Source organism: Phyllostomus discolor, chromosome 2 (genome assembly GCF_004126475.2).
Source record: "Phyllostomus discolor isolate MPI-MPIP mPhyDis1 chromosome 2, mPhyDis1.pri.v3, whole genome shotgun sequence".
Lineage (NCBI taxonomy): Eukaryota > Metazoa > Chordata > Mammalia > Chiroptera > Phyllostomidae > Phyllostomus > Phyllostomus discolor.
The window spans coordinates 161,803,528-161,830,055 of NC_040904.2; the positions used below are offsets into that span (position 1 = coordinate 161,803,528).

The 26,528-nt window shown below is 36.2% G+C and overlaps 1 protein-coding gene and 1 pseudogene across 1 annotated transcript; both read right to left on the reverse strand.

Moving 5' to 3' along the window:
• Positions 1-439: 439 nt before the first annotated feature.
• LOC114513384 (olfactory receptor 6C2-like) lies at positions 440-1,434 on the reverse strand. The gene is given in 2 exon segments (XM_028532685.2): positions 440-1,284; positions 1,287-1,434. Coding segments are annotated over 2 exon segments (933 nt in total). The 5' UTR covers positions 1,375-1,434.
• Positions 1,435-16,505: 15,071 nt separating this feature from the next.
• LOC114512996 lies at positions 16,506-17,008 on the reverse strand (annotated as a pseudogene).
• Between the last annotated feature and the right edge of the window lie 9,520 nt (positions 17,009-26,528).

Genomic DNA, 26,528 nt, shown 5'->3' on the forward strand with positions numbered 1-26,528 from the left:
TAATTGAAACATGAACATCTGGCTAGTATGTGAGTAAATAAGATGATGGATCACATATTGAATATTTTTATAGCAGGTCTACGAATGGTGCACATCATTTCCACATTCATTCTGTTAGCTATAACATAGGCTACATGGTCACACCTTGCATTGCAGAAATAAAAGAGGAATATGTGGTCTTCTGTGTTTTTAGGGACAGCAACCAAAATGTTTGTCAAAAATAGTAATTTCTGCCAGATAGCAAGCATAAACATCTTAGAATTTAGTTTTAATGGAGAGAAAAAACAGAATAGCCAGAGCTTACAGTAAGCAAGTTTAAAAACAAAGTGAGAATGTCAATACGACTGGAAAATAAATCAGGCAGAGACAAATAGTATTAGGAGCTTCAGGTTTACTGCATATTCATCCTTTTAATTGTATTCATTGACTCCCTTTTCCTTTACATCTTTGAGAGGAATGCCATTTTTTTAACTACATCATGGAAAGCTTGCTTCACTTGCTTATTTCTCAGTGTGTAAATAAAGGGATTCAACATTGGTGAAATGGAAGTAATAAGGAGGGAAATCCCTTTATTAATAGCTACCTCATCTTTGGCTGAAGGTTTGACATAAATGAAGATACAGCTACCATAAGTAATGGAAACCACAATCATGTGGGAGGAACATGTGGAAAAGGCTTTTTTCCTTTGCTGAGCAGAGGGAAACCTTAGAATAGTCCTGATAATATAAATGTAGGAAAGAACTACACACATGAGAGTGACGATGAAGGTCAACACAGCACACGCTATAACCATCTGCTCTATCAACCATGTGTCTGAGCAGGAGATCTTCAGGATGGGAGATGCATCACAGAAAAAATGATCAATGAGGTTTGAATCACAGAATTCCAGTCCCAAACCCAGACTAATTGGTGGGAGAATGATGACCAGTGCTGCTACCCAACAGAAGAGGATGAGGTTCTTGCAGACTCTGCTGTTCATGATGGTGGCATAATGCAGGGGTTTGCAGATGGCCACGTAGCGATCATAGGACATGGTGGCCAGAAGAAAAAATTCGGTTACTGCAAAGAGGTCTGTAAACAAGAGCTGACTGGCACAAGCATTATAGGTAATGGACTTGTCCCCAGATAATATGCTATATAAGAATCTGGGAATGCAGGCAGTTGTGAAAGAAATTTCTAAGAAGGAGAAATTTTGAAGGAAAAGATACATAGGTGTTTTAAGGTGGGACTCAATCAGAGTGAGGGTGATGATGGTCAGGTTTCCACATACACTCAACATGTAGGAAACAGAAAGATAAAAAGCAAAATTTTCAGTCGAGTGTTATCAGTCAGTCCCAGCAAGATGAAGGTTGTTAGTGCGGTTTGGTTTTTCATCCTTGATTATTGTCTCTTGTCCATTCTGCTTGAAACAATAAGGAAGCGTTATATGAGGAACTCCAGACTCCTGTTTGTCTTCAAGAAAAGTAAATCTGAGAGTAATCCCTAAGCAACTGATCAGTGGGGAAGCAAGCACATAAATACAGCCAATGCCTGATCATCTCTTTGTGTCACAGGAACTGACTTTTTATATTTAAATCACATATTCAAACTGCTGCTTCTCATTACAATTTAGCTGTAATTCGTGTCAGTTCAACATATTATCTTGTAAATGTTATGGAACAACAAGTCCTAAAAGTTGCTTTTGGATCTGTTATTCTCTCAATAAAAGTAGCTTTTGGATCTACTATTCTTTTTCTCCCCCTAATTCCTAACTCCAGACATGCTTCTAGCAGAAAAGTTTCTAAACAACTAAGAATGGTCTTTATTTAGAAAATCTTTGCATTAAAGTTTACATGTGTGTTACTTATTAAACTGACAACTAGTACTTATCACACAGTTTCTGCCAGTCCAGCTTTTCTGAGGTGTGTTTAAAACATTTTTACTGGGTACATGTTCTTAAATATTCATTTAAATGTGTTACAGTCCAAATTTTTAGAGTTTTTTTTTTACTGAACATTTATTTCAGATGTGCTCATTTTAAATCATTAATATTATCCTTGGCTATATTTTATTTCTACTGTTAGAATATAATGTCTATATTATACATTTTTCTGCTAGTGCTACAAAGAAAATTTTTTCCCAGCTTACAAGTGGAAATACGGAATTGTAACCTCTGGTTAATTAATTTCCTTTTAGATTCCTTTGATGGTGAAAACTCTAATGCCCTCTAACTAGCTGCTATAGTTTCATATTCTCTAGAACTTGAGAGCTTTTTTCCTATCAGAGGGTTCTGGTTAAGATCAGATTTTTGACATTAAAATTTTAAACTGAATTTCAATTATTTCTTTCTAAATACATTTGACAATAATGTATTTCTACTCCTAGTATGTATTATATGTGTTTTATTCAAAATTTATTACAGACAAGTAAGGGACATTTGGAGTCTATTTTATAGAGCTGAAGAGCAATATCCTGATTTTTAACTGTTTCCGGACAGCTTTATTTCTGTTTGAAATCTACTCGATCACCTTATTATAAATGACATTTAGCAATATCAAGTTTAACAAGGTTTAGCAATTTCTCAAATATACTTCCACATTTTTACTTAAATTTTACCTACTTAATAAATGTCTTCTCTGTCATATTAAGAATTTATACATCAACTCATGTGTTTTTTGCAACATTTAAACTAATCTAGCCAAGGTCAACACTAGCCTCCCTCTTGTTTCAATTATTAAACAAAATTCAGAGTCCATTTAACTTAAATCTACTTATATATGTGAGGTTATAAGCTGTGAATTTATGAAAAAGTCTTTACAGCATAATTTCTATCATCTCACATTTTCCTGAATTTCTTCCTCTTAGTTTGTCTATTTTTCCTCTATCCTCATTCATAGCTCCTTTTCCTTTTTTAATTTCTAGGGTTATTGGGGTACTTGAAATCTCTTTTCTAGGCAATATACTTTTTCACTCTGCTCTCTCCCTCTCTCTCTCAGAGTTCCTAATAAATAAGGCAACTTTATATAGGTTGATGATTCCCAAATTTATATCTGCAAGGAAATTACATGCTGGCAGGGGTACCAACCTTTTGGTGTCTCTGAGCCACACTGGAAGAGGAGTTGTCCTGGGCCACACATTAAATGCACAAACGCTAATGAAGACTGATGAGCAAAAAGAAGGTTTTATATAAATTTACAATTTTGTGTTGGGTTGCATGAGGCCTGTGGGCTGCAGTTTGGACACCTCTGTCAGTATTCTGGCTTAAATATTCAGCTTATTCTTGAACATCTAGATCAGACTTAAATAATTTGAATTACAGAGTTGTAATTCAATAGATAGCAAATATTTATTTATAATAAATATTTCAAATGAGTCCAATCCTTTCAGATTTCATTTTTATAATACAAAATAACACTAGAAACAACTATTTTCTTTTTCAGAGATTGCCAGTATTGTCATCTCTGATTTTGAAATAGATTAGTCTTATATTTTCCAGAGACTAAGGAACCAGAACATTGCATGAAGAAAGAAATTAAAATTATGAAACAAGAGCATACTTACTCTTACAGAAGGAAGTCATGACTTTAGTTGACTGTGTAATCCTAATAGTGCCAAAGGTGAAACTGAAAGTATAGGTGGGGTCAAGTGATGTGTACAAATGCCCACCTTACAAAGACATAAACATTCCCAGATAATTTATTTGTCAGTAGAAAATGCCAAAAGACTCTCATTAAAGATTCTATTCTACTTTAAACCTAGGAAACAATGTTTTGTATTTCAACACTGAAGTAAAAAGTCATTTATTTCAACTGCCTGAGAAACATAAGGTGATTTTAAACAAGATTTTGAAAGGGATGGTTTCTGATTTCTCTCGGATAAGATTTTCACACAGTAAAATAAGATCAAGATGACTTTTATTATCCCAGACTCTTATGAGTGTACAGGGGCCCTCTGTGTGGATAAGCAAATGGTCCTTTGTGACCAAAGTTCAAACATGACTAATGAATCTAATATGCACTAAGTTTTGGCAAAATACCTAGAGCTAGCAGTGGGAATGGTGTCCCTTGGAGACAATGAGATGCAACAATTTTATTAGGCACATTGAAAGTGCAAACCAATAATTGTATCTAGGATTGATAAATGAATTTAGTTAAGTGGCAAGATACAAAATAATATCCAGAAATCTGTTGCATATTTATACACCAATAAAGAACTGTCAGAAAGGGAAAATAAAATTGAATTCTATTTACAAAATGACACAAAAACATTAAAATGCCTTTGTATACATTTAACCAAGGATGTAAAAGACCTGTACTTGAAAAATTATAAGACACTGAGGACATACAGAAAATCCAAAGACACATGAAACGATGCTCAATATCGCTAGCCATCAGAGAGATACAGATTAAAACCACAATGAGATACCACTTCACACCAGTCAGAATGGCCATCATAAATAAAGCAACAAACAACAAGTGTTGGAGAGGCTGTGGAGAAAGGGGTCCCTAGTGCACTGTTGGTGGGACTGCAGACTGGTACAACCACTATGGAAAGCAGTTTGGAACTTCCTCAGAAAACTAAAAATGGATCTGCCTTTTGACCTGGCAATTCCACTACTGGGACTCTATCCTAAGAACCCTGACACACCAATCCAAAAGAACCTATGCATCCCAATGTTCATAGCAGCACAATTTACAATAGCTAGGTGCTGGAAGCAACCTAGATGCCCATCAGTAAATGAATGGGTCAAAAAACTATGGTACATTTACACAATGGAATTCTATGCAGCAGAAAGAAAGAAGGAGCTCATACCCTTTGCAACAGTATGGATGGAGCTGGAAAGCATTATGCTAAGTGAAACAAGCCAGGCAGTGAAAGACAAATACCACATGATATCACCTTTAACAGGAATCTAAACAACAAAACAAAAAAAACTAGCAAAATATAACCAAAGACACTGAAATAGGGGATAGTCTGACAGTGACCAGAGGGGACAGAAGAGGGAATTTCAGGGGGGAATGGGTAGGGTTTACAGGAATAAATTTGGAGGACACATGGACAAAAACTAGGGGTGGGGCGTAATGGGGGGGAAGGGGGGAGGGTTGGGTGGGTGGGCTGGAATGGGAGTAGGGGGGAGAAAACTGTACTTGAACAATGATTAAAATAAAAAAAAAAGACACCAAGGAAAGAAATTGAGGAAGATATAAATAAGTGAAAGCATATAATATGTTCATGGATAGGAAGAATTAACATCATTAAAATGTCTATACTACTCAGTGCAGTCTAGAGATTCCATACAATTCCTATCAAGACACCAATGGTATATTCCATGGAACTAGAACAATTCTCCAAAAATTTATGTGGAACCATAAAAACCCTGGATAGCCTCAGCAATCTTGAGAAAGAAGAATCAATTTGGAGGGATCACAATACTTGATATAAAATTATAACTACAAGGCCACTGTAGTCAAACAGCCTGGTACTGGCATAAAAACAGACACATAGATCAATGAAACAGATTAGAGAGTCCAAAAATAAACCCATGCCTTTATGGTCAATTAATATTTGACAAAAGAGGCAAGAACATACAATGGGATAAGTATAGTCTATTCAATAAATTGTGTTGGGAAAATTGTACAGATACTAGGAAAAAATTAAACTAGACAAACTTCTTACACCATACATACTAATAAACCGAAAGTGGATTAAAGACTTAAATGTAGCATTCAAAACCATAAAAATCCTAGAAGAAAACATAGGTAGTAAAATCTCGGACATCTCTTGTAGCAATACTTTTCTGCTATTTCTTGGGGAAGAGAAACAAAAGAAAAAAAACAACACATGGGACTACAAAAAAGTAAAAAGTTTTTGCACAGCACAGAAAACCATCAACAAAATGAAAAGACAAACCACTGAATGAGAAAACATATTTGTCAATGGTATGTCTGATAACAGGTTAATATTCAAAATATTTAAAGATCTTATGTAACTCATAGAGGGGTGGAAAATGGCAGCTGAGTAGGGGAAGCTGAGCTTACTTGCTGATGCCCCCAGCACGGACTTTCAGCTGATCTTCTAACAAGTGACTTGAACAATCAATGAAATTTTAGCTGATATGAATTTTTGAAGCCAAGGAGGGCAGAGGATGCTTTGCACTGTCTGGTAAGAGATTTTTTTTATGAGGTGAAAGGGAAACACCCTGTGCAAGGCACCTGCAGCGAAGGAGAGAACAGAGGAGAGAAAAGGCAGCTTAGTAGCTCCCGCCCTCCCAGAGCAAAGGGCCCTGGTCCCACACAGGGAACCGCTAACCCTAATCGGAAGAAACTTGGGAAGATACACAGAGTCTGGGAGACTCAGGCTGCACACACACAGTGATCAGCAAGTCCATTGCCACAGTGCCAACTGGGGGAGTTCAAGAGAGAAACTGTATCTCCTAGAACTGTTGGAGGCACCAGCAGGCTGTGGCCTGCCCTGACAGAGAGAGACTTTTTGCCTTTTGGGGAGGTGGGGCGCGTGAAGAGCTGGGCAGTGGCCTGGCTCTTCTGTGTGGGTGCCACATAGGGACTTTTTTAAAGAGAGGAGCAGAGGTGTGGCTGGGCAGGGACCCATGAGAGCACCCAGCTGCCTCAGCCAGCAAAGAGGCCTGATTGAAAGCGTGGTTCATGCCCACTGAGTACAGCTGGCCAGGAGAGTAGAAGGCTGCATGGTGAAGGGATTGCGGGCCACACCCAACACATCTGGCGAGCTGGGCACTGCACACAGAAGGGAGGGTTTGGTCCTGAGAGCACTGTGCTAGGAATTGGACGGGCAAGAGCTGAGTGCCTGAGATTCTTTGCAACCAGGCAGGGCCACTCACTCTCGAGAGTATAAAGCTCTGGGAAGAGGAAAGTGTGCCCAACTCCCTCTGCAGGATTGCAGACTCCACAGAACAATAAGGCCAGGTTCAAGAACTCCCTACCAGTTACATATCCACAGGTGAAAGAAAGAGAATGTCCAAAGGAGACTTCTGTGAATGTTTGTGAACTTTTATCAGATGCTATGGTGGCTCCTCCTTAGGGTCTATTTCACTGGAAACAGCTGAGCAGAGATTAGAAATTGGCACACCAAGAGGTATTCAGGGCCCTCCTCAGCATCAGCTCTCACAGAGATCTCCCCTTCAGGGACAAGCAGGAAAGGGCTGACCCTTTTACATACATAGACCCCTCACATGAAACAGACAGCTAATTCATCAGAAACTACATATTATTGGAAATAATATGGGATAGACCAAGATATGTTGTTCAGGGGTGGTGGAACAAACCCACCCTCTTCCCTGAAGACTGAACAGCGCCTCCTTGGAGAGAATGAGGAATGACACCCTCCTGATGGCACCAGAAGCCCCCTCTAGAGGCAAATGGAGGTGGTACATGTAGTGCTGTTGGACATTAGATGAACCACCACTGGGCCTTATGTTGATAAAAAGCCAGTAGGGGAGAATAATGAGGACCAGCTAAGCCTGAAGGAGACAGCAGCCACAGACTGGATCACTTGTAGCCATGAATAGGCTGCCTGAAGCTAGACTGGGACCCCAACTGACATTACCAGGGATGGATCCTGAAGGAGACAGCAGGCAAACAAATGCTAGACTGCTGAGACGAATTCCACCTCCTTCTCTATTTGTGTTATATTTTCTCCTGCATAGTTTTTAACATTGTTTCTTCATCTTCAATTTTGTTCCTATTACTTCACTATTTCTTTTTATTTTATTTATATATTTATTATGATTATTTTTTTTAGTTTTATTTCACATCTCATATTTTACTCCCTTCATCCTTCTTTTACTCCATTTTGCCTTCATCCTTCTCTTATTTTTGTTTTAAATTTTATTTTTTCCCTTTCTACACCTTGATTCTATTCTTCACTCTTACTAGTTTTCTTCCCTCTATCCTCTCAAAACCATCCTTTTTTCTATTAGTCATCTCACATTATTTTTCCATTTCTTATAATGTTTATTCTCATCCCACCTTTATTAATATTTACTTGGTGTCATTGATATTGGGGTTATTGTTGCTTTGCTTTAATTTTATTCCTTGTTGTTAGTATTTTTTATTTTAAAAGATTTTATTTATTTATTTTTAGAGAGGGAAGGAAGGGAAAAAGAGAGAGAGAGAAACATCAATGTGCACTTGCTGGGGGTCATGGCCTGCAACCTAGGCATGTACCCTGACTGGGAATCGAACCTGCGACACTTTGGTTTGCAGCCCGTGCTCAAAGTATTTTTTATTTTAAATTTCATATTTTACTGTTCCCCTGTCCTACTCCATTTTGCCTTCCTCTTGCCCTATCTTATTTTTGTTTTAAATTGTTCTTTTTTCCCCTTCTTAGCCTGGTTTCTAACCCTTATGCTTATTATTTCTCCTCTATCTATCCTCTCAAAATCATTTTTATTTTCTTTAACTATCTCACAATATTATTTTTTCTCTTTTTTATAATATTCTTATTCTCTTTACATTTCTATTAATCCTTGCTCATTTGTCATGGATATTGCTGCAGTGGTTCTTTTTCTTCAATTTGGTTCTTATTTTTTCACTAATTCTTTTCTTTCTTTCCAAACCTCATACTGTGGTCTTTCTTTCTTTCTTTCTTTTTTTTTTACTCCATTTTGCCCTATTCCCTCCTTATTTTATTTAAGTAGTAAATTTTATTTTCTCATTTTCTTTGCATTGATTCTATTTTCTTCTCTTATTATTTCTCCTTCCTCTCTCCTCTCAAAATAAATTTTCTTTCTGTTAGTCACCTCATATTATTTTTCCTTTTGTATAATATTCTTATTCTCTTTTCACCTTTAATAATTTTAGCTCATTTATTGTTGATATTGCAATAGTGGTTGGGGGTTATTATTGGCATGGATTTTGTTTGCTGGGTTGTTTCTTTCAGCAGCTACCATATACTAGCATACAAAATGTGGTGGGAGCTAGTGATTCTCAGTCAGCCAACTGGAGGGGAGAACCCACCAGTGAATGAGCCAACAATAACCAAAATAAAATTACAACAAGGTAGTCCACATAACCTGCATAAAGGGCATTCCTAGACCATCAGGCTCAGGAGTTAAAGGAGATTGCAAGTCCCACAGGCCTCCTGCAACAGAAGGCCACCCTATGAAGATAGGGAGTAAAAGAGATCAATCTAATACAAGGAAACAAACAAACTGAGTCACTTAACATGGTGAGACAAAAAACCAGCCCCAATTGAAAAGAAAGGAGGGAATAGGGCAAAATGGAGTAAAAATGGAATCCTCAGAGAGCGTGCTGAATGAAATTGAGGCAAGCAATTTATTAGAATAGAGTTCAAAGTAATGATTATAAGAATGCTAAAGTAACTCAGTGAGAACTACAAGAAACTTAGTGGGAACTACATCAGCATGAAAAAGAACATAGAACCTATGATATGAGCCAGGAGGAAATGAAGACTACAATATCTGAAATGAAGAATATACTAGAAGAAATTAAAAGCAGGCTAGATTAAACAGAGGATTCAATCAGCAAATTGGAAGACAAGGTGGTAAAAAAATCCAGTCAGAGCAACAAAACAAAAAACTCGAAAATAATGAAGGTAGTTTAAAGGGGATGCAGGACAACATGAAACGTAACAATATTTGCTTCCTTGGGACATCAGAAGGAGAAGAAAAGGAGCAAGAAATAGAAAACCTGTTTGGAAAAAAAGACAAAAAAACTTGCCTAACTTGGTGAAGGAAAAAGTCACACAGGTTTAGAAATCACAGAAGGCTCTAAACACTATGAAACCAAAGAGGCCCACTCTAAGACATGTCATAAATAAAATGGCAACTTTTAAAGACAGAATCTAAAAGGCAGCAAGGGAGAAGAAGCTAGTGACATACAAAGGAGTTCTGATAACACTGTCAACTGATCTCTAAACAGACCACAAAGCCAGAAGGCACTGGCATGAAATATTCCAAGTGAGGAAAAGTAACAATCTGTAACCACAACTACTCTTCCCAGCAAGGCTTTCATTTAAAATGGGAGGAAAAATAAAGAACATCCCATCCCCCCCCCCCCCAAAAAAAAAGGTAAAAGAATATATCTCCACCAAGCCAACATTGGAGGAACTGCTAAAGGGACAGCTTTAAGAAGATAGATAGATAGATAGATAGACAGATAGATAAGCACAGGAACAAAGGGAAAAATGGCAATGAGTAAAAACCTATCAATAATAACCTTAAATGTAAATGGATTACATGTCCTAATCAAAAGACATAGGATAGCTGAATGAATAAGAAAGCATGGCCTGCATATATGCTATGTAAAAGAGACTTACCTCACAACAAAAGAAATACATAGGCTGAAAGTGATGAGATGGAAAAAATATTCCAAGCAAATGGACATGAAAAAAAAAGCTGGTGTAGTAATACATATATCAGACAAAATATTTTTCAAAACAAAGGCTATAACAAGAGACAAAGAAGGTCACTGCACATATTTAAAGGAGTAGTCCAGTGAGAGGATATAACCTTTGCAAACACATATACACCCAATATCAGAGCATCTAAATATATAAAGAAAATATTGGGGGACTTTAAGAAGGAGATTTGTAGCAATGGAGTCATTGTAGTGGATTTTAACACCCGCTGTCAACAAAGGATATATCATCCAAGCAAAAAATCAACAAGGATATTGAGACATTGAATAATGCTCTAAATCAAATGGACTTAATTGATATTTACAGAGCATCTCACCCCAATGAAGGAAAATATAGATTCTTTTCAAATGCACATGGTTCATTTTCATGGACAAATGACTTTAGGACACAAAATAAGCCTCAACAAATTCAAGAAAATTGAAATCATATCAAGCATCTTCTTAAATCATAATGGGTTGAAACTAGAAACCAACTGCAGGAAAAAAAACTTAAAAACATGGAGACAGAATACATGTTATTAAATAAAGAATGGGTTAATAATGAGATTAAGGATAAAAAGATACCTGGAAACAAATGAAAATGAACACACAACCCAAACCTGTGGGACACAGCAAAGGGAGTCCAGAGAGGGAATTTCATAGCAATATAGGCCTAACTAAAGAAGGTAGAAAAGTCTCAAATATACAACCTAATCTTAGACTAAAAGAAGTAGAGGAACAGCAACAAACAAAGCCCAAAGTGAGTAGAAGGAAGGAAATAATCAAGATCAGAGTAGAATTAAATAACATAGAGACTAGAAAACAATTCAAAGGATTGATAATTCTAGAGCTGGTCCTTTGAAAAGATAAACAAAATTGACAAACCTTAAATAGACTCATCAAGGTAAAAAGAGAGAGAACCAAATAAATAAAATAAAAAATGGAAGAGAAAAAGTAACAACTAATACCAGAGAAATGCACAGGATTGTAAGAAACTACTATGAACAACTATATGCCAAGAAACTGGACAACCTGTGCAAATGGATACATTTCAAGAAACATACACTCTTCCAAAACTGAATGAAGAAACAGCAGAAAACCTGAACAGACCAACAACAACTAGCTCATTTGAAGCAGTAAACAAAAAACTCCCAACACACAAAAGTCCTGGACCAGTTGGCTTCACAGGTGAATTTTACCAAAATTCTAAGAAGAACTAATTCCTTTCCTTCTCAAATTATTCCAAATAACTCAAGAAAAGGGAAGACTCCCAAACTTCTTTTAATGGGGCAATTAATATTCTAATTCCAAAACCAGGTAAAGACATTACAAAGAAGGGTAATTACAAGCCAATTTCTCTGATGAACACAGATGCTAAAATGCTCAACAAAATATTGGCAATCCAGGTCCAGAACTGCATTAAAAAGATCATACACCATGACCAAGTGGGATTCATCCCAGGGATGCAAGGATGGTACAGCATTTGCAAATGAATAAACGTAATGCACCACATAAACAAAATGAAGGGCAACAACCACATGATCATATCATTAGATGCAGAAAAAGCATTTGATAAAATCCAGCACCCATTTTTTTTGATGAAAACACTGAACAAAGTGAGCATAGAGGGAGCATACCTCAACATAGTAAAGGCCATATACAAGAAACCTACTGCCAAGATCATATTCAATAGGCAAAATTGAAAAACTTTTCCCTTAAGATCAGAAACAAAACAAAGGTATCCACTTTTGCCACAGTATTGGAAGGCCTAGCCACAGTGATCAGGCAAGAAAAAGAAATAAAAGGCAACCAAACTGGAAAGGAGGAAGTAAAATTGTCATTATTCACAGATGACATTATAGTGTACACAGGAAACCCTATGGTCTCCACCAGAAACCTACTGGACCTAATAAGTGAATTTGGCAAAACAGCAGGATACAAAGTCAATATTCAGAAATCAATGGTGTTTTTGTACACTAACCATGATATACCAGAAGGAAAAACTAAGGGAGAAAATCCAATTTACTATAGCAACATGAAAAATAAAGTACCTAGGAACAAATTTAACCAAGGAGGTAAAAGACACAATGGAATGCTACTGAGCTGGAAATAAAGAAGGAAATTTACTTATTGTGACATCATGTTTGGATCTGGAGAGTATTATTCCTAGGGAAATAAGCTAGTCACACAAAGGCATATATCGTATGATTTCACTTATATGTGGAATCTAGTAAAAAAATAAATAAAATAGAAACAGACTCATAGATACAGAAAATAGACTGACAGCTCTTAGAGGGGAGGAGCATTGTGGGGCTGTGTGGAAAAGGCAAGGGGGTTAAACAAAAGACTCCTCATAGACACAGACAACAAACAGTATGGTGGATTACCTAATGGAAAGCAGGGTGGAGAGAGGTAAAAGAAGATAAAGGGGTCATAAGTGGTGATGGAAGGAAACTTAACTTTGGTTAGTGAACACACAATACAAGATACTGATGATGTTACAGAATTGTAAATCTGAAGCATACATAATTTTATTAAGCAGTGCCAACCTAATAAATAAAACAAAAATGAAGAATTAAAACATATTCACGTGACTTTTTAATAAATTAAAATAAGATAAAGGCAGTAGAGTAAAAATAAATATATTTTTACTCCAAAAACAAAGATGAAACAAAAAGAGATGGAAACAGAAGAATGTTAAATATGAGCTATAGCTTCATGAGTAGTTTCAGAAATCTAGGGAATAATATTTTTCCTCCTTGACACACACATTTTTTTATTGAGCATTAATTATTCTTTTGCTTGTAAATAAATATGTCTTAGTAAATGGGATAAGACAATAATATAAAATGCTGGAGTCAGAGAACTTCATCCTGCCCTTTGACAGGCGTAGCCTCTCCCAGCTTCAACATCCCACAGAGCACACATTTCCTGTTCATTTTTTCTCACTTTTCCATTTGCCTATAATCTAAAATATGAAATGTTAATAATGAATAATAGTTAACTTCCTATCTCACTAGCTAAGTTACAGACTATCAAAAGGGAGTGTGTCTTAGCTAGTACAGGAACACATACCACCCCAAATCCCAAAGAAAGATAAAGTGGGGCTTGTGTTCACTCATCGGAGGAGAAGGTTAGGGATATGCTAGGTAAAAGCATGATTTTATATTTCTTTTATTTGGACATTATTATTAGGTCTAGTATCTTTGGATACAAAGGTAACAAGGAGTATATTGTGTTGGGTCATTCTATTGTCATACCAGTTTAGAGTTTTTTAAAAAAATTAGTTGGACACAATTTGGAAGATGAAAGATAAGCTGTGGTTATTGCTTTTGGACACTCATGGTGGTTAGTTAGCACGAAATAGATTAACAGACATATCTCCAGTTTCCAGCTAGTTTTCTCTTTAATCTTTTTAAATCTAACTCTTTCTTTAAATGGCTAATTCAGAACACTGAGTAGCAGTCGTCCTAAATTCATTTCCTGATGTTTGGCTATGGACCTGCATATGCCCCTCAACTTCACTACTGGCTGCCTTTTATATCCTTGCCTCCTCCAATGAGCCTGCTTGGTGATCCTTTAGATCCTCTAAGTCCTCCTGCCAGACATTGTCCTCAAGTCCTCTCAAAACTATGTGCATTTTAATTCCTATGTTTAATCTCTTATTCTATAACTGATAGTTATTCTGATTTCTTATTGAGATTCAACTGACACACAGTGTATATATGTAATTTTATTATCTATATAGAGTATTTTACAACTCATTTAGTTGCTTCTTCACCAAGTCAAGGTATCTCATTTTCTTTGGAAGAAGAGAATTGTAGGAAATTAGTAGTGCAATATACAGAATAAAATAGAAGCATTTAGACCGTAGTTCAATCACTTAAAAACTGCGTGATCCTGAAAAATTTTAAAATCATGCTGACAAAGTATAAAACTACTTAAGTTGCTGTAGGTAAGATAATGTGAGGAAAAGGAACTTCAGTAGATGATTGTTTATTTTGTATTCACTACATTATGTGGCATATTAAGACCTAATGTTTGTTAAAACATTTAATACAATAAAATATTATATCATTATTACCTTTAAAACACATTAAAAAGTAATATTGTTATTACTTTCTGTATTTTAAAAAATTTTATTTATTGTTGTTCAGTTACGGTTGTTCCACCCTTTTCCCCATTGTTCTCCACTACCTTGCCTCCCCCACTCCCACAGTCAATGGCAACCCCATTGTCCTTTCCTATGAGTCCTCTATTAGTGTTTCTTTGCTTGCCCCTTCCTCTTCTTTCCCCCATAAGTCCCCTCCCTGCTCCCCTCTGGTCCCTGTCAGTTCTTTATTTACAAGTCTCTGGTTCTGTTTTGCTCATTTGTTTGTTTTATTAATTAGGTTCCACTTATAGGTGAGATCATATGGTACTTATCTTTCACCCCCTGGGCTATTTCACTTAGTATAATGCTCTCCAGTTCGATCCATGCTGTGACGAAAGGTAGGAGTACTTTCTTTCTTTCCACTGTATAGTATTCCGTTGTGTAAATGTACCACCTCAAAAAACTAATGATGGAACTGCCTTTCAATCTAAGGATCCCACTGCTGGGACTATACCCTAAGAATTCTGAATCACCAATTCAAAAGAACCTGTGGACCCCAATGTTCATAGCAGCATTATTTACCATAACCAAGTGCTAGAAGCAGCCTAAGTACCCATCAGTAAATGAGTGGGTCAAAACACTGTTGTACTTGTACTTTTTATTTCTTTTTTGTGATAGCATCAAGCAGGTATAATCTAAATTTTTGACTGTTACCAAATTTTTTTTCAAAATATTGCCTTGTTTCAGTATTGAACAACTCATATTTCCAGGTTAGATATTCATCAATAATTTACTCAGCATTTTAGATGGATTTATACATTTTTCAATTATACATATTTGTTTCCAAAACTTTATAGAAACTTTGTTTATAACATTTTGTTTTTCCTATTGGTTATAACAGAGCTCAAATTATTATATACTGGTTAGGTATTTTGGTTTTTCTTATATTATGTGGCCAAAAAGTCCACTTAGTGTTTTCATAAAATTAAGACACATTTTTCATTTTCACCAATAATTTTATTGATTTTGATATTTTGAGTATGTTGGCTGAGTGGTATAATATTGATTGTTCTCAATTAATGTCTTGATTTGTATGCTATCAACTTCAACAGGTCTACCAAACTGTGGAGCATTGTTCAGCAAGAAATTCCAGCAGCATGAAAGTTCAAAAACCACTTTTGACACCTTTGATCAGTCACAGCACCTTCTGCATACACTGCAAAAATCTTTCTGTATTTCAGTTGCATTTTTACCTTTCTTGAAATAACAAAGCATAATATGCTGAAAATGTCACTTATTTTCTTCCATCTTCCATATTAAAATGGGGACACAAAAATTCACCAATTTTGATAAGCTTTTTCAAGTGCACACTGATAAGACGGTTGCCACAATACAATTTAACAAAGTTGTTTCAAATAAAGTTAAAGACAGTTAAGCACTATTAGAGCCATCTGATGGAAAACAAACAAACAAACAAACTTTTTGGCCAACCCAATAAAATTGTCTTATTATCATTTGATAAAAGGGAGAAGATTTTTATTAAATTTTAAGTGTTTTTTTTAAGTATTTATAAAGTTTTAAAATGGAGCCCATACATAATATAGTCCTAATAATTTCCTGAATGTCACAAATACTTTTCCTATCACTTTATTTAGTTTCTTTTTAGGTTACATACAATGATTGAATGATAGGTGAGGGAAGATTTTTGTTGTCTAGAAAGATTTTCTGGTGTTCTATTATGAGAGAACTTGTTCTTGTTAAAGTTAAGTTGAACAGAGTGAAGGGTTGCAATTTGTGCATAGGGGGTACCCAGAATAAGATTCAAAGGGCTATGAGAAGGTTAACTTGACTGGGTTATTGATTAACAAGAATAAAAAAATGTTCAGGAGTTTTAGGAAAAATTTTAAGTTATTCTTTTATTCTCAAGAATTAATTAAATTTACTGCAAACTTACTTGTGGGCAAGAAATGTAATTCTTTTGACAGTGTCTTTGAAAGCTTGTTTCACTTGCTTGTTCCTCAAGGTATAAATGAAGGGGTTCAACAAGGGGCAACAGATGTAGCGAGCAAAGATACCCCTTTATTAACACCCACCTCGTCTTTGGCTGAAGGTTTTATATAGATGAAAATACAGCTGCCATAAGTCATTGAAACAACAATCATGTGAGAAGAACAAGTGGAAAAAAGCTTTTTTTCTTTGCTGAGTGGAGGGAAATCTTAGAATTGTTCTGATGATATATATAAGACAAAATCACACCTATTAGTGTGATAATGAATGTCAACACTGCACAAATTATAACAGCCTGCTCTATAAATCATGTATCTGAGCATGAGATCTTAAAAAGGGGAGCTTCCTTACAGCCAAAATGGTCAATGGCATTGGAGTCACAGAATTCCAGCTGGAGGCCCATGCCAAGTGGTGTGATGATGATCATCAATCCAGAGATCCAGCAGCAAAGGACGAGGATAGTACAGACTCTGTTGTTCATGATGGTCATGTAGTGCAGGGGTTTGCAGTTGGCCACGTAGCGGTCGTAGGACATGGCAGTGAGGAGAAAAACGTCAGTGGCTCCAAAGAGTCCAAAAAAGAATATTTGACTGGCACAAGCATTATAAGTAATGGTATTGTCTCCAGTTGATAAACTGTACAGGAATCTGGGAATACAGACTGTTGTGAATGAGATTTCTAAGAAGGAGTAATTTCAAAGAAAAAAATACATAGGTGTTTTAAGATGAGAATCCATGAGTGTAAGAATGATAATGGTCATGTTTGCAGTTATGCTCAGAATGTATGTCAGAAATAATAAGACAAAAACCAGAACTTGGAGCTTTGGATCCTCTGTAAGTCCCAACAAAATAAATGTTGTAATTGTTGTGTGATTTTTCATTATTACCTTTAGTGTTTTATGCAGTCTGCCTGCAGTCAGAGAGAAAGAATGAAAAGGAACATAGCATCCCAGAAAGCACAAACATCAAATTATTCCCTCCTGCCTTTATGAAATCCATGACTTTTGTAAAAATTAGTTACAAAGTCCTCTCCTGAAAAGATCATTGAGCTCCATGTATTGCTCTTCCTGCAGGAATCCCAATCATCTCTTTTAACATGTGTTATCCATCCTGTACAAACGTTCTTTTTTTTTTTTTCAGGTGCATTGACATTTTAATAAACATTGTGTTAAATTATTCTTAGGTATTAAAAAAAATAATTTAACCCACATTGTCTCCCCCCCTTGGCTGATAACCCTCCATGTCATCTCTGCTTCTGTGAGTCTGTTCCTGTTCTAGTTGTTTGCTTAGTTCACTTGTGTTTTTACTTTTGGTTGTTGATAGTTTTGAGTATATTGTCATTTTATGGTTTGTATTTTTGATCCTCTTCTTTTTCTTAGATAAATCCCTTTAACATTTCACATAATAAGGGCTTGGTGATGATGAACTCCTTTAATCTGACCTTATCTAGAAAGCACTTTATCTGCCCCTCCATTTTAAATGATAGCTTTGATGGATAGAGTAATCTTGAATGTAGGTCCTCGCCTTTCATGACTTTGAATACTTCTTTCCAACTCCTTTATGGCCTGCAAGGTTTCTTCTGAGAAATCAGCTGATAGTCTTATGGTAATTCCTTTGTAGGTACTTGTCTCCTTTTCTCTTGCTGCTTTTAGGATTCCCTGCTTATCTTTAATCTTGGGTAATGTAATTATGATGTGCCTTGGTGTGTGCTTCCTTGGGTACAACTTCTTTGGGACTCACTGAGCTTCCTGGACTTCCTGAGGTCTATTTCCTTTGCCAGATTAGGGAAGTTCTCTTCCATTACGTTGTCAAATAAGTGTTCAATTTCTTGATCTTCCTCTTCTCTTTCTGGTACTCCTGTGATTTGGATGTTGTACTGGAGGTTCCTGAGTCTGTCTTGATTCTTTTGACTTCTTGTTTCTTTTCTTTTTTTTTTTAATTTTAATCATTGTTCAAGTACAGTTTTCCCCCCCTACTCCCATTCCAGCCCATCCACCCAACCCTTCCCCCATTACACCCCACCCCTATTTTTGCCCATGTGTCCTCCAAATTTGTTCCTGTAATCCCTACCCATTCCCCCCTGAAATTCCCTCTTCTCTCCCCTCTGGCCACTGTCAGACTATCCCCTATTTCAGTGTCTTTGGTTATATTTTGCTAGTTTTTTTTTTGTTTTGTTTTGTTGTTTAGATTCCTGTTAAAGGTGAAATCATGTGGTATTTGTCTTTCACTGCCTGGCTTATTTCGCTTAGCATAATGCTGTCCAGCTCTATCCATGCTGTTGCAAAGGGTATGAGCTCCTTCTTTCTTTCTGCTGCATAGAATTCCATTGTGTAAATGTACCATAGTTTTTTGATCCATTCATTTACTGATGGGCATCTAGGTTGCTTCCAGCACCTACCTATTGTAAATGGTGCTGCTATGAACATCGGGGTGCAAAGATTCTTTTGTATTGGTGTTTTAGTGTTCTTAGGATAGAGTCCCAGCAATGGAATTGCTGGATCAAAAGGTAGATCCATTTTTAGTTTTCTGAGGAAGTTCCAAACTGCTTTCCATAGTGGTTGTACCAGTCTGCAGTCCCACCAACAGTGCACTAGGGACCCCCTTTCTCCACAGCCTCTCCAACACTTGTTGTTGGTTGCTTTGTTTATGATGGCCATTCTGACTGGTGTGAAGTGGTATCTCATTGTGGTTTTAATCTGCATCTTTCTGATGGCTAGCGATATTGAGCATTGCTTCATGTGTCTTTGGATTTTCTGTATGTCCTCCTTGGAGAAGTGTCTGTTCAAGTCCTTTGCCCATTTTTTAATTGGGTTACTTGTCTTCTTAGAGTAGAGTCGTGTAAGTTCTTTATATATTTTGGAGATTAAACCCTTGTCTGAGGTATCATTGGCAAATATGTTTTCCCATACAGTTGGTTCTCTTTTTATTTTGATACTGTTTTCCTTAGCTGTGCAAAAGCTTTTAATTTTGATTAGGTCCCATTTGTTTATTCTTTCCTTTCAGTTCCTTGCTCTAGGAGACAAGTCAGTAAAAAAGTTTCTGTGTGAAATATCTGAGATTTTCCTACCTACGTTCTCTTCTAGGGCTTTAATGGTGTCACGCTTTATATTTAAGTCTTTTATCCACCTTGAATCTATTTTTGTATAAGGTGTAAGTTGGTGCTCGAGTTTCATTTTTTTGCACGTAGCTGTGCAGTTCTCCCAACACCATTTGTTGAAGAGGCTATTTTTATTCCATTTTATGTTGCTGCTTCCTTTGTCAAATATTAATTGACCGTAGAGGCTTGGGTTTATTTCTGGGCTCTCTGTTCTGTTCCATTGATCTATGTGCCTGTTTTTATGCCAGTACCAGGCTGTTTTGATTACAGTGGCCTTGTAGTATAGTTTAGTGTCAGGTATTGTGATCCCTCCTACTTTACTCTTCTTTCTCAAAATTGCAGCAGCTATTCGGGGTCGTTTATGGTTCCATGTAAATTGTTGAAGTGTTTGTTCTATGTCTGTGAAATATGCCATGGGTACTTTAATAGGTATTGCATTGAATGTGTAAATTGCTTTGGGTAGTATTGACATTTTAATGATATTAATTCTTCCAATCCATGAACACGGTATATGTTCCCATTTGTTTGTGTATTCCTTGATTTCTCTCCTCAGTGTTATGTAGTTTTCTGAATACAGGTCTTTTACCTCTTTGGTTAGGTTTATTCCTAGGTATTTTATTTTTCTTTTTGCTATTTCAAATGGGATTTTTTTCTTGATTTCTGCTTCTGCTGTTTCATTGTTGGTGTACAGAAATGCCTTTGATTTCTGGATATTGACTTTGTATCCTGCTGTTTTACCAAATTCATTTATTAGGTCAAGCAGTTTTTTGGTGGAGTCTATAGGATTTTCTATGTACACTATCATGTCATCTGCAAACAGTGACAGTTTTGTTTCCTCCTTTCCGATTTGGATTCCTTTTATTTCTTTTTCTTGTCTGATTGCTGTGGCTAGAACTTCCAGTCCTATATTGAATAGAAGTGGTGAAAGTGGACATCCTTGTCTTGTTCCTGGTCTTAGTGGAAAAGATTTTAATTTTTGCCCATTGCGTATAATGTTGGCTGTAGGTTTCTCGTATATGGCCTTTATTATGTTGAGGAATGCTCCCTCTATTCCCACTTTACTGAGTGTTTTTATCATAAATGGGTGCTGTACCTTATCAAATGCTTTTTCTGCATCTATTGATATGATCATGTGGTTTTTGTCTTTGCTTTTGTTTATGTGATGTGTTACATTTACTGATTTGCGAATATTGTACCATCCTTGCATCCCTGGAATGAATCCCACTTGGTCATGGTGTATGATCTTCTTAATGTACTGTTGGATGTGGTTTGCCAGTATCTTGTTGAGGGTTTTAGCGTCAATGTTCATCAGCGATATTTGCAAACATTCTTTAAGAGAAGAAAATACTTGTATTAAAAAATCATAACCTAAATCTTGTCATTTTTTATGAGTCTCATTTTTTCTAGAACACCTCATCTTTAAACTTTTTGTTTCACTAGGATTTAACACACACACACACACACACACAATTTTGTCACACAACCAGTTTTCTATAATAATAGGAGAACTGTTAAACACAAGGTATGAACTATATTTCTCTTGTATCATTCACCTTAGCTCAGGTTAAAACTGACTTAACTAGTGTGCTTTCAAGATCATATTTTAATAAAAATTTAAAAGATTGTGTATATAATCCTGTCTTACTTCTCTTTAATTTCCATGCTTTTTATAGATATCTTTTCTATATATTTTCCTGTTACTGACTGCCCAAACATCTTAAATCTCTTTTCTTCATCCACTAATAAATTAATCATCCTTTCCCAAGTAATAATGTCAGCCTTAAAGGCAAAGTCAAAGGAGATAATCATGATCATACTGTATTTGTTTGTTATATATCTCAAGGTGAATGTCTTTATAAAAATAGACTAATAAAATAGAAACAAAGGTATGAACACATGGAACAGACTGATAGCTACCAAAGAGAAATGGGGAGGGGGCTTGGATGAAAGAAGGTGAAGGGGTTAGCCAAAGAACCTATATGCATAACGCATAGACATAGACGACAGTGTGGTGATGACCAGAGGGAAGGAGGGGCAGGTGCTGGGGGGGAGGAGGGCAAAGATAGGGAAATAGGAACATCTCTAAGAGTGTCAACAATCAAAGTATAGGGGAAACACATTATTTTAAAACCTTATATGAGGGCAGACCCAAAAAACCAGAATTATTTTCTGGAGGGCTGGTCCCTTGTATTACAGGCTTCCCCCAGTAGGTGAGCATTCTAGGAACCCATGTGTATCAGTGTACTAGCTGACATTGTTGTGAGAAGCTGCATTCAGCTTTGGTGAATATTTTTAAAGACTCAATGCATTTGCCCATTTTATGATAGGTGACATATGAGTGCACCTGCGCACACAGTGCTGTGTTCAGCAGTTTTTGATCAATAAGGGCATGACCCCCAAGATCCACCATTCCTATTCACCGCACATCATCCCTAGCAAATTTTTCAGTTTGTTTTTCCAGATGAAAAAGGTCCTCAAAGGGAAACATTTTGCTGATGTGGAAGAAATGAAACAAAAAGTGGCAGAAGCACTAAAAGGCATCAAAAAGGAAAAGTTCAAAAACTGTTTTGAGCAGTGGAAAAGTCTCAAAAGGTGTATTGCATCAAATGGAGAGTACTTTGAAGGTGACTGTAATTTAAACGTGTAAGAATAGATATACAACTTATATTTAAGTCTTTTATCCATCTTGAATTTATTATTGTGTATGGTATAAGCTGGTGATCGAGTTTTATAGTTTTGCATGTAGCTGTCCAGATCTCCCAACACCATTTGTTGAAGAGGCTATTTTTACTCCATTTGGAGAACATAGACAGGAAAATCTCAGATATTCCATGCAGCAATATTTTCCCCAATATATCCCTTAGAGCAAGGAAAGGAAAGAATAAACAAATGGAACATCATCAAAATAAAAAGCTTCTGCATGGCTAAAGGAAACAGCAGTAAAATGAAAAGGGAACCAACTCTATGGGAAAATATATTTGCAAATGGACAAGGGTTTGATCTCTAAAATATATGAAGAACTCACAAGACTCCACTCCAGGAAGACAAACAACCCAATTAAAAAATGGGCAAAGGACTTGAACAGACACTTCTTCAAGGAGAACATACAGAGTGTCCAGAGACATATGAAAGGATGCTCAGTATCACTAGCCATCAGAGAGATGCAAATTAAAAAAAAATAACCACAATGAGATACCACTTCACACAGGTGAGAATGGCCATCAAAAACAAATCAATAAACAAGTGCTGGAGAGGTTGCAGAGAACCGGGAACCCTAGTGCACTGTTGGTGGGAATGCAGACTGGTGCAGCCACTGTGGAAAACAGTATGGAACTTCCTCAGAGAACTAAAAATGGAATTGCCTTTGACCCAGAAATTCCACTGCTGTGATTATACCTTAAGAATCTTGAAATACCAATTCAAAAGAACCTATGCACCCCAGTGTTCATAGCAGCACAATTTACAATAGCTAAGTGCTGGAAGCAACCTAGGTGCCCATCAGTAAATGAACGGATCAAAAAACTATGGTACATTTACACAATGGAATTCTATGCAGCAGAGAGAAAGAAGGAGCTCCTACCCTTTGCAATGGCATGGATGGAGCTGGAAAGCATTATGCTAAGCAAAATAAGCCAGGCAGTGAAAGACAAATACTATATGATTTCACCTTTAACAGGAACCTAAACAACAAAGGAAAAAAGCAAACAATATATAACCAGAGTCATTGAAATTAAGAACAATCTAACAATAGCCAGAGGGGAGGGGGAAAGGCACAGTGGGAAGAAGGGTTTTCAGGAACTACTATAAAGAATGCATGGACAAAACCAAGGGGGGGGTGGTGGAAGCAAGGGAGGGAGGTGGGTTTGGAGGGGGTCAGGGGGAGGGGTGGGGGGAAAATACAGACAATTGTAATTGAACAATAGAATAATTTAAATAAAAAAAGACAAAAAAGAAAAAAGAATAATAAGAATTTAGAAGTATGTATGTCATAAAAAAGCACAAAAATGGCTGAGTGTAGTATCTCTTAATTGTGAGAAACATACAGAGAAGGCAATTCTTGGGGATAATAGCAGAGACTGACTATTATATTTCTTAAAAAGAAGTGTGTGTTCGATATGAGTTTGAATTATGTTGTTCTCAGCTATAGTCTGATCCTATTTTCTTCAGACAACATATTGTACTACCCCTTAAATTTATCTCTTGCTATATTTTTGGTAAATATCAAGTAAATACTTCACATTGTTTAAATAGTACTCATTCTATAATAGCATAATTGATAAAATATGTTTTAAAAAGTACTCATTCTTTATGAAAATAAAATTCTGGTTTGTGCAGAAGTACTTCCAGAACATTGCCCAGTTACAAGTTTGGAATTTTCAATGCAGCCTAAGTAAAAGCTTGACTCTGGAAAAATATTTCATGGGTATGTTAACTTGATGGTGTCCGCAGTACTTTTTTTTTTCATGGAAGTAGTCATCGTGGAGACAGAGTTTCATGTTGCTATAAGAGAGTTATCAGATAGAAAGCTTACATCATTTTTATTAATGGAAAAAGTAAAATTATTTTCTTTGGTAGTGTTTTCCCAAATCTGACATTCTGACCTTATTTTTTAAATTCTCATTCTCAATTTTTCTATTTATTATCTCTGTGGGTTATGACAATACATCTTTTAGCTTTTAGAAGAAATGAAGAATCATTACTCACATATTATTTACATTCCAGAGAAAGTAAACTGACATAAACATCAAAATACTTACTCTTATAATAATCATTGAGGCTTGAGTTGTAGTTTTAACCAAAAAATTCCTAAGAGGGACTAAAAATTAAACAAAAATACACAAAGAGTAACCTGAATGTCCATGTTTCTTCTGAACTGCACTTGCACTCACAGGTGGCTTTGTGAACAAAGGAACAGAACTATCTCGATTTTTCATGTTCTATAACAACTGAGATATTATTTCTCATTTTAGAATCTGCCCTACCTGAAATTAGAATATAGAATTTTGAATAGCTAAATGGGAGGAAAAAATAATGAATAGTAGGGGAAAGCCAAAAAATTTTGGTTCTTGAAAAACTGATGATTTGGCCTGAGATTCTTAAGGTAGATTGGTTTTATTTTAGCACAATTTTCATATTAAGGAAACTGAAGGGGCTTTTATTTGCAACAGGCATATTGGGATTAGCTAAACAAATTTAAAGAGATGAAATATAATGAAACCGTCTTGAGTGACCCTGGTTCAAAGTTATTACCTAATTTGACAACATGCAATTAAAACAAAGCAATGGGGGCAGTGTCCTAGGGGACGAAAGGATTCAGCAACTACGGACATTAAGGTAAACATGGCATCACAAGTCTTCTACATTTATTTACAAAAATTGTTGCTCTCTTTTAATTTAATGCAACAGATCACTAATTAGGTAAAATAACTTTTCAGATATTAGTAATTTATTCTTCATTTATGAATTCGAATATACATGTTTTACCATTTCTAAAAGCTGGAGTTTGGCTGTGTCCTTATTACTTTAAAAACATTTTAATGTTGTAAATAATTATATTTTGTTAGTCATATACATTTTAAATATTTTAATTTTATGTATATTTTAATATAACAATATATATTTTTTAAAGTAGATTCTTTTTTTTAAAAGATTTTATTTATTTATTTTTAGAGAGGGGGTGGAAGGAGACAGAGAGAGACACATCAATGTGCGGTTGCTGGGGGTTATGGCCTGCAACCTAGGCATGTGCCCTGACTGGGAATCGAACCTGCGATGCCTGGTTCACAGCCTGCGCTCAATCCACTGAGCTATGCCAGCCAGGGCAATATAACAATATTTTGATATTTCTTTTTTTTTTAAATATATTTTATTGATTATGCTATTACAGTTGTCCCATTTCCCCCCTTCTCTCCCCTCCACCCTGTACACCCCTCCCACCCACATTTCCCCCTTTAGTTCATGTCCATGTGTCATACTTATGAGTTCTTTAGTTTCTACATTTCCCATACTATTCTTGCCCTCCCCCTATCTATTTTCAACCTACATTCTATGCTACTTATTCTCTATACCTTTTCCCCCTCTCTCCTCCTCCCACCCCCCTGCTGCTAACCCTCCATTTCTGTGGTTCTGTTCCTGTTCTAATTGTTTACTTAGTTTCTTTTGGTTTTGCTTTAGGTGTGGTTGTTAATATTTGTGAGTTTGCCGTCCTTTTACTATACATGTTTTTTCTTTATCTTCTTTTCTTAGATAAGTCCCTTTAGCATTTCATAAAATAAGGGCTTGGTGATGATGAACTCCTTTAACTTGACCTTATCTGAGAAGCACTTTATCTGTCCTTCCATTCTAAATGAAAGCTTTGCTGGATAGAGCAATCTGGGATGTAGGTCCTTGTCTTTCATGACTTGGAATATTTCTTTCCAGCCCCTTCTTGCCTGTAAGGTCTCTTTGGAGAAATCAGCTGACAGTCTGATGGGAACTCCTTTGTAGGTTACTGTCCCCTTACCTCTTGCTGCTTCTAGGATTCTCTCCTTCGTTTTTACCTTGGCTAATGTAATTATGATGTGCCTTGGTGTGTTTCTTCTTGGGTCCAACTTCTTTGGGGCTCTCTGAGCTTCTTGGATTTCTTGGAAGACTGTTCCCTTTGCCAGATTGGGGAAGTTCTCCTTTATTATTTGTTCAAATACATGTTCAATCTGTTGCTTTTTCCCTTCCGATTCTGGTACCCCTACAATTTGGATATTGGAACGTTTAAAGGTGTCTTGGATGCTCTTAATCTTTTCCTCAATTTTTTGAATTCTTATTTCATCATGTTTTCCTGCTTGGTTGATTCTATCTTCCTTCTGGTCCACTGTATTGTTTTGAGACTCATATTCCTTCCTTTCACTATTGGCTCTCCTCCGCGTGTCTTCCTGCATCTGTTTTATGGTAATCTGCATTCTTTCATCTAAATTTCGTCCAAA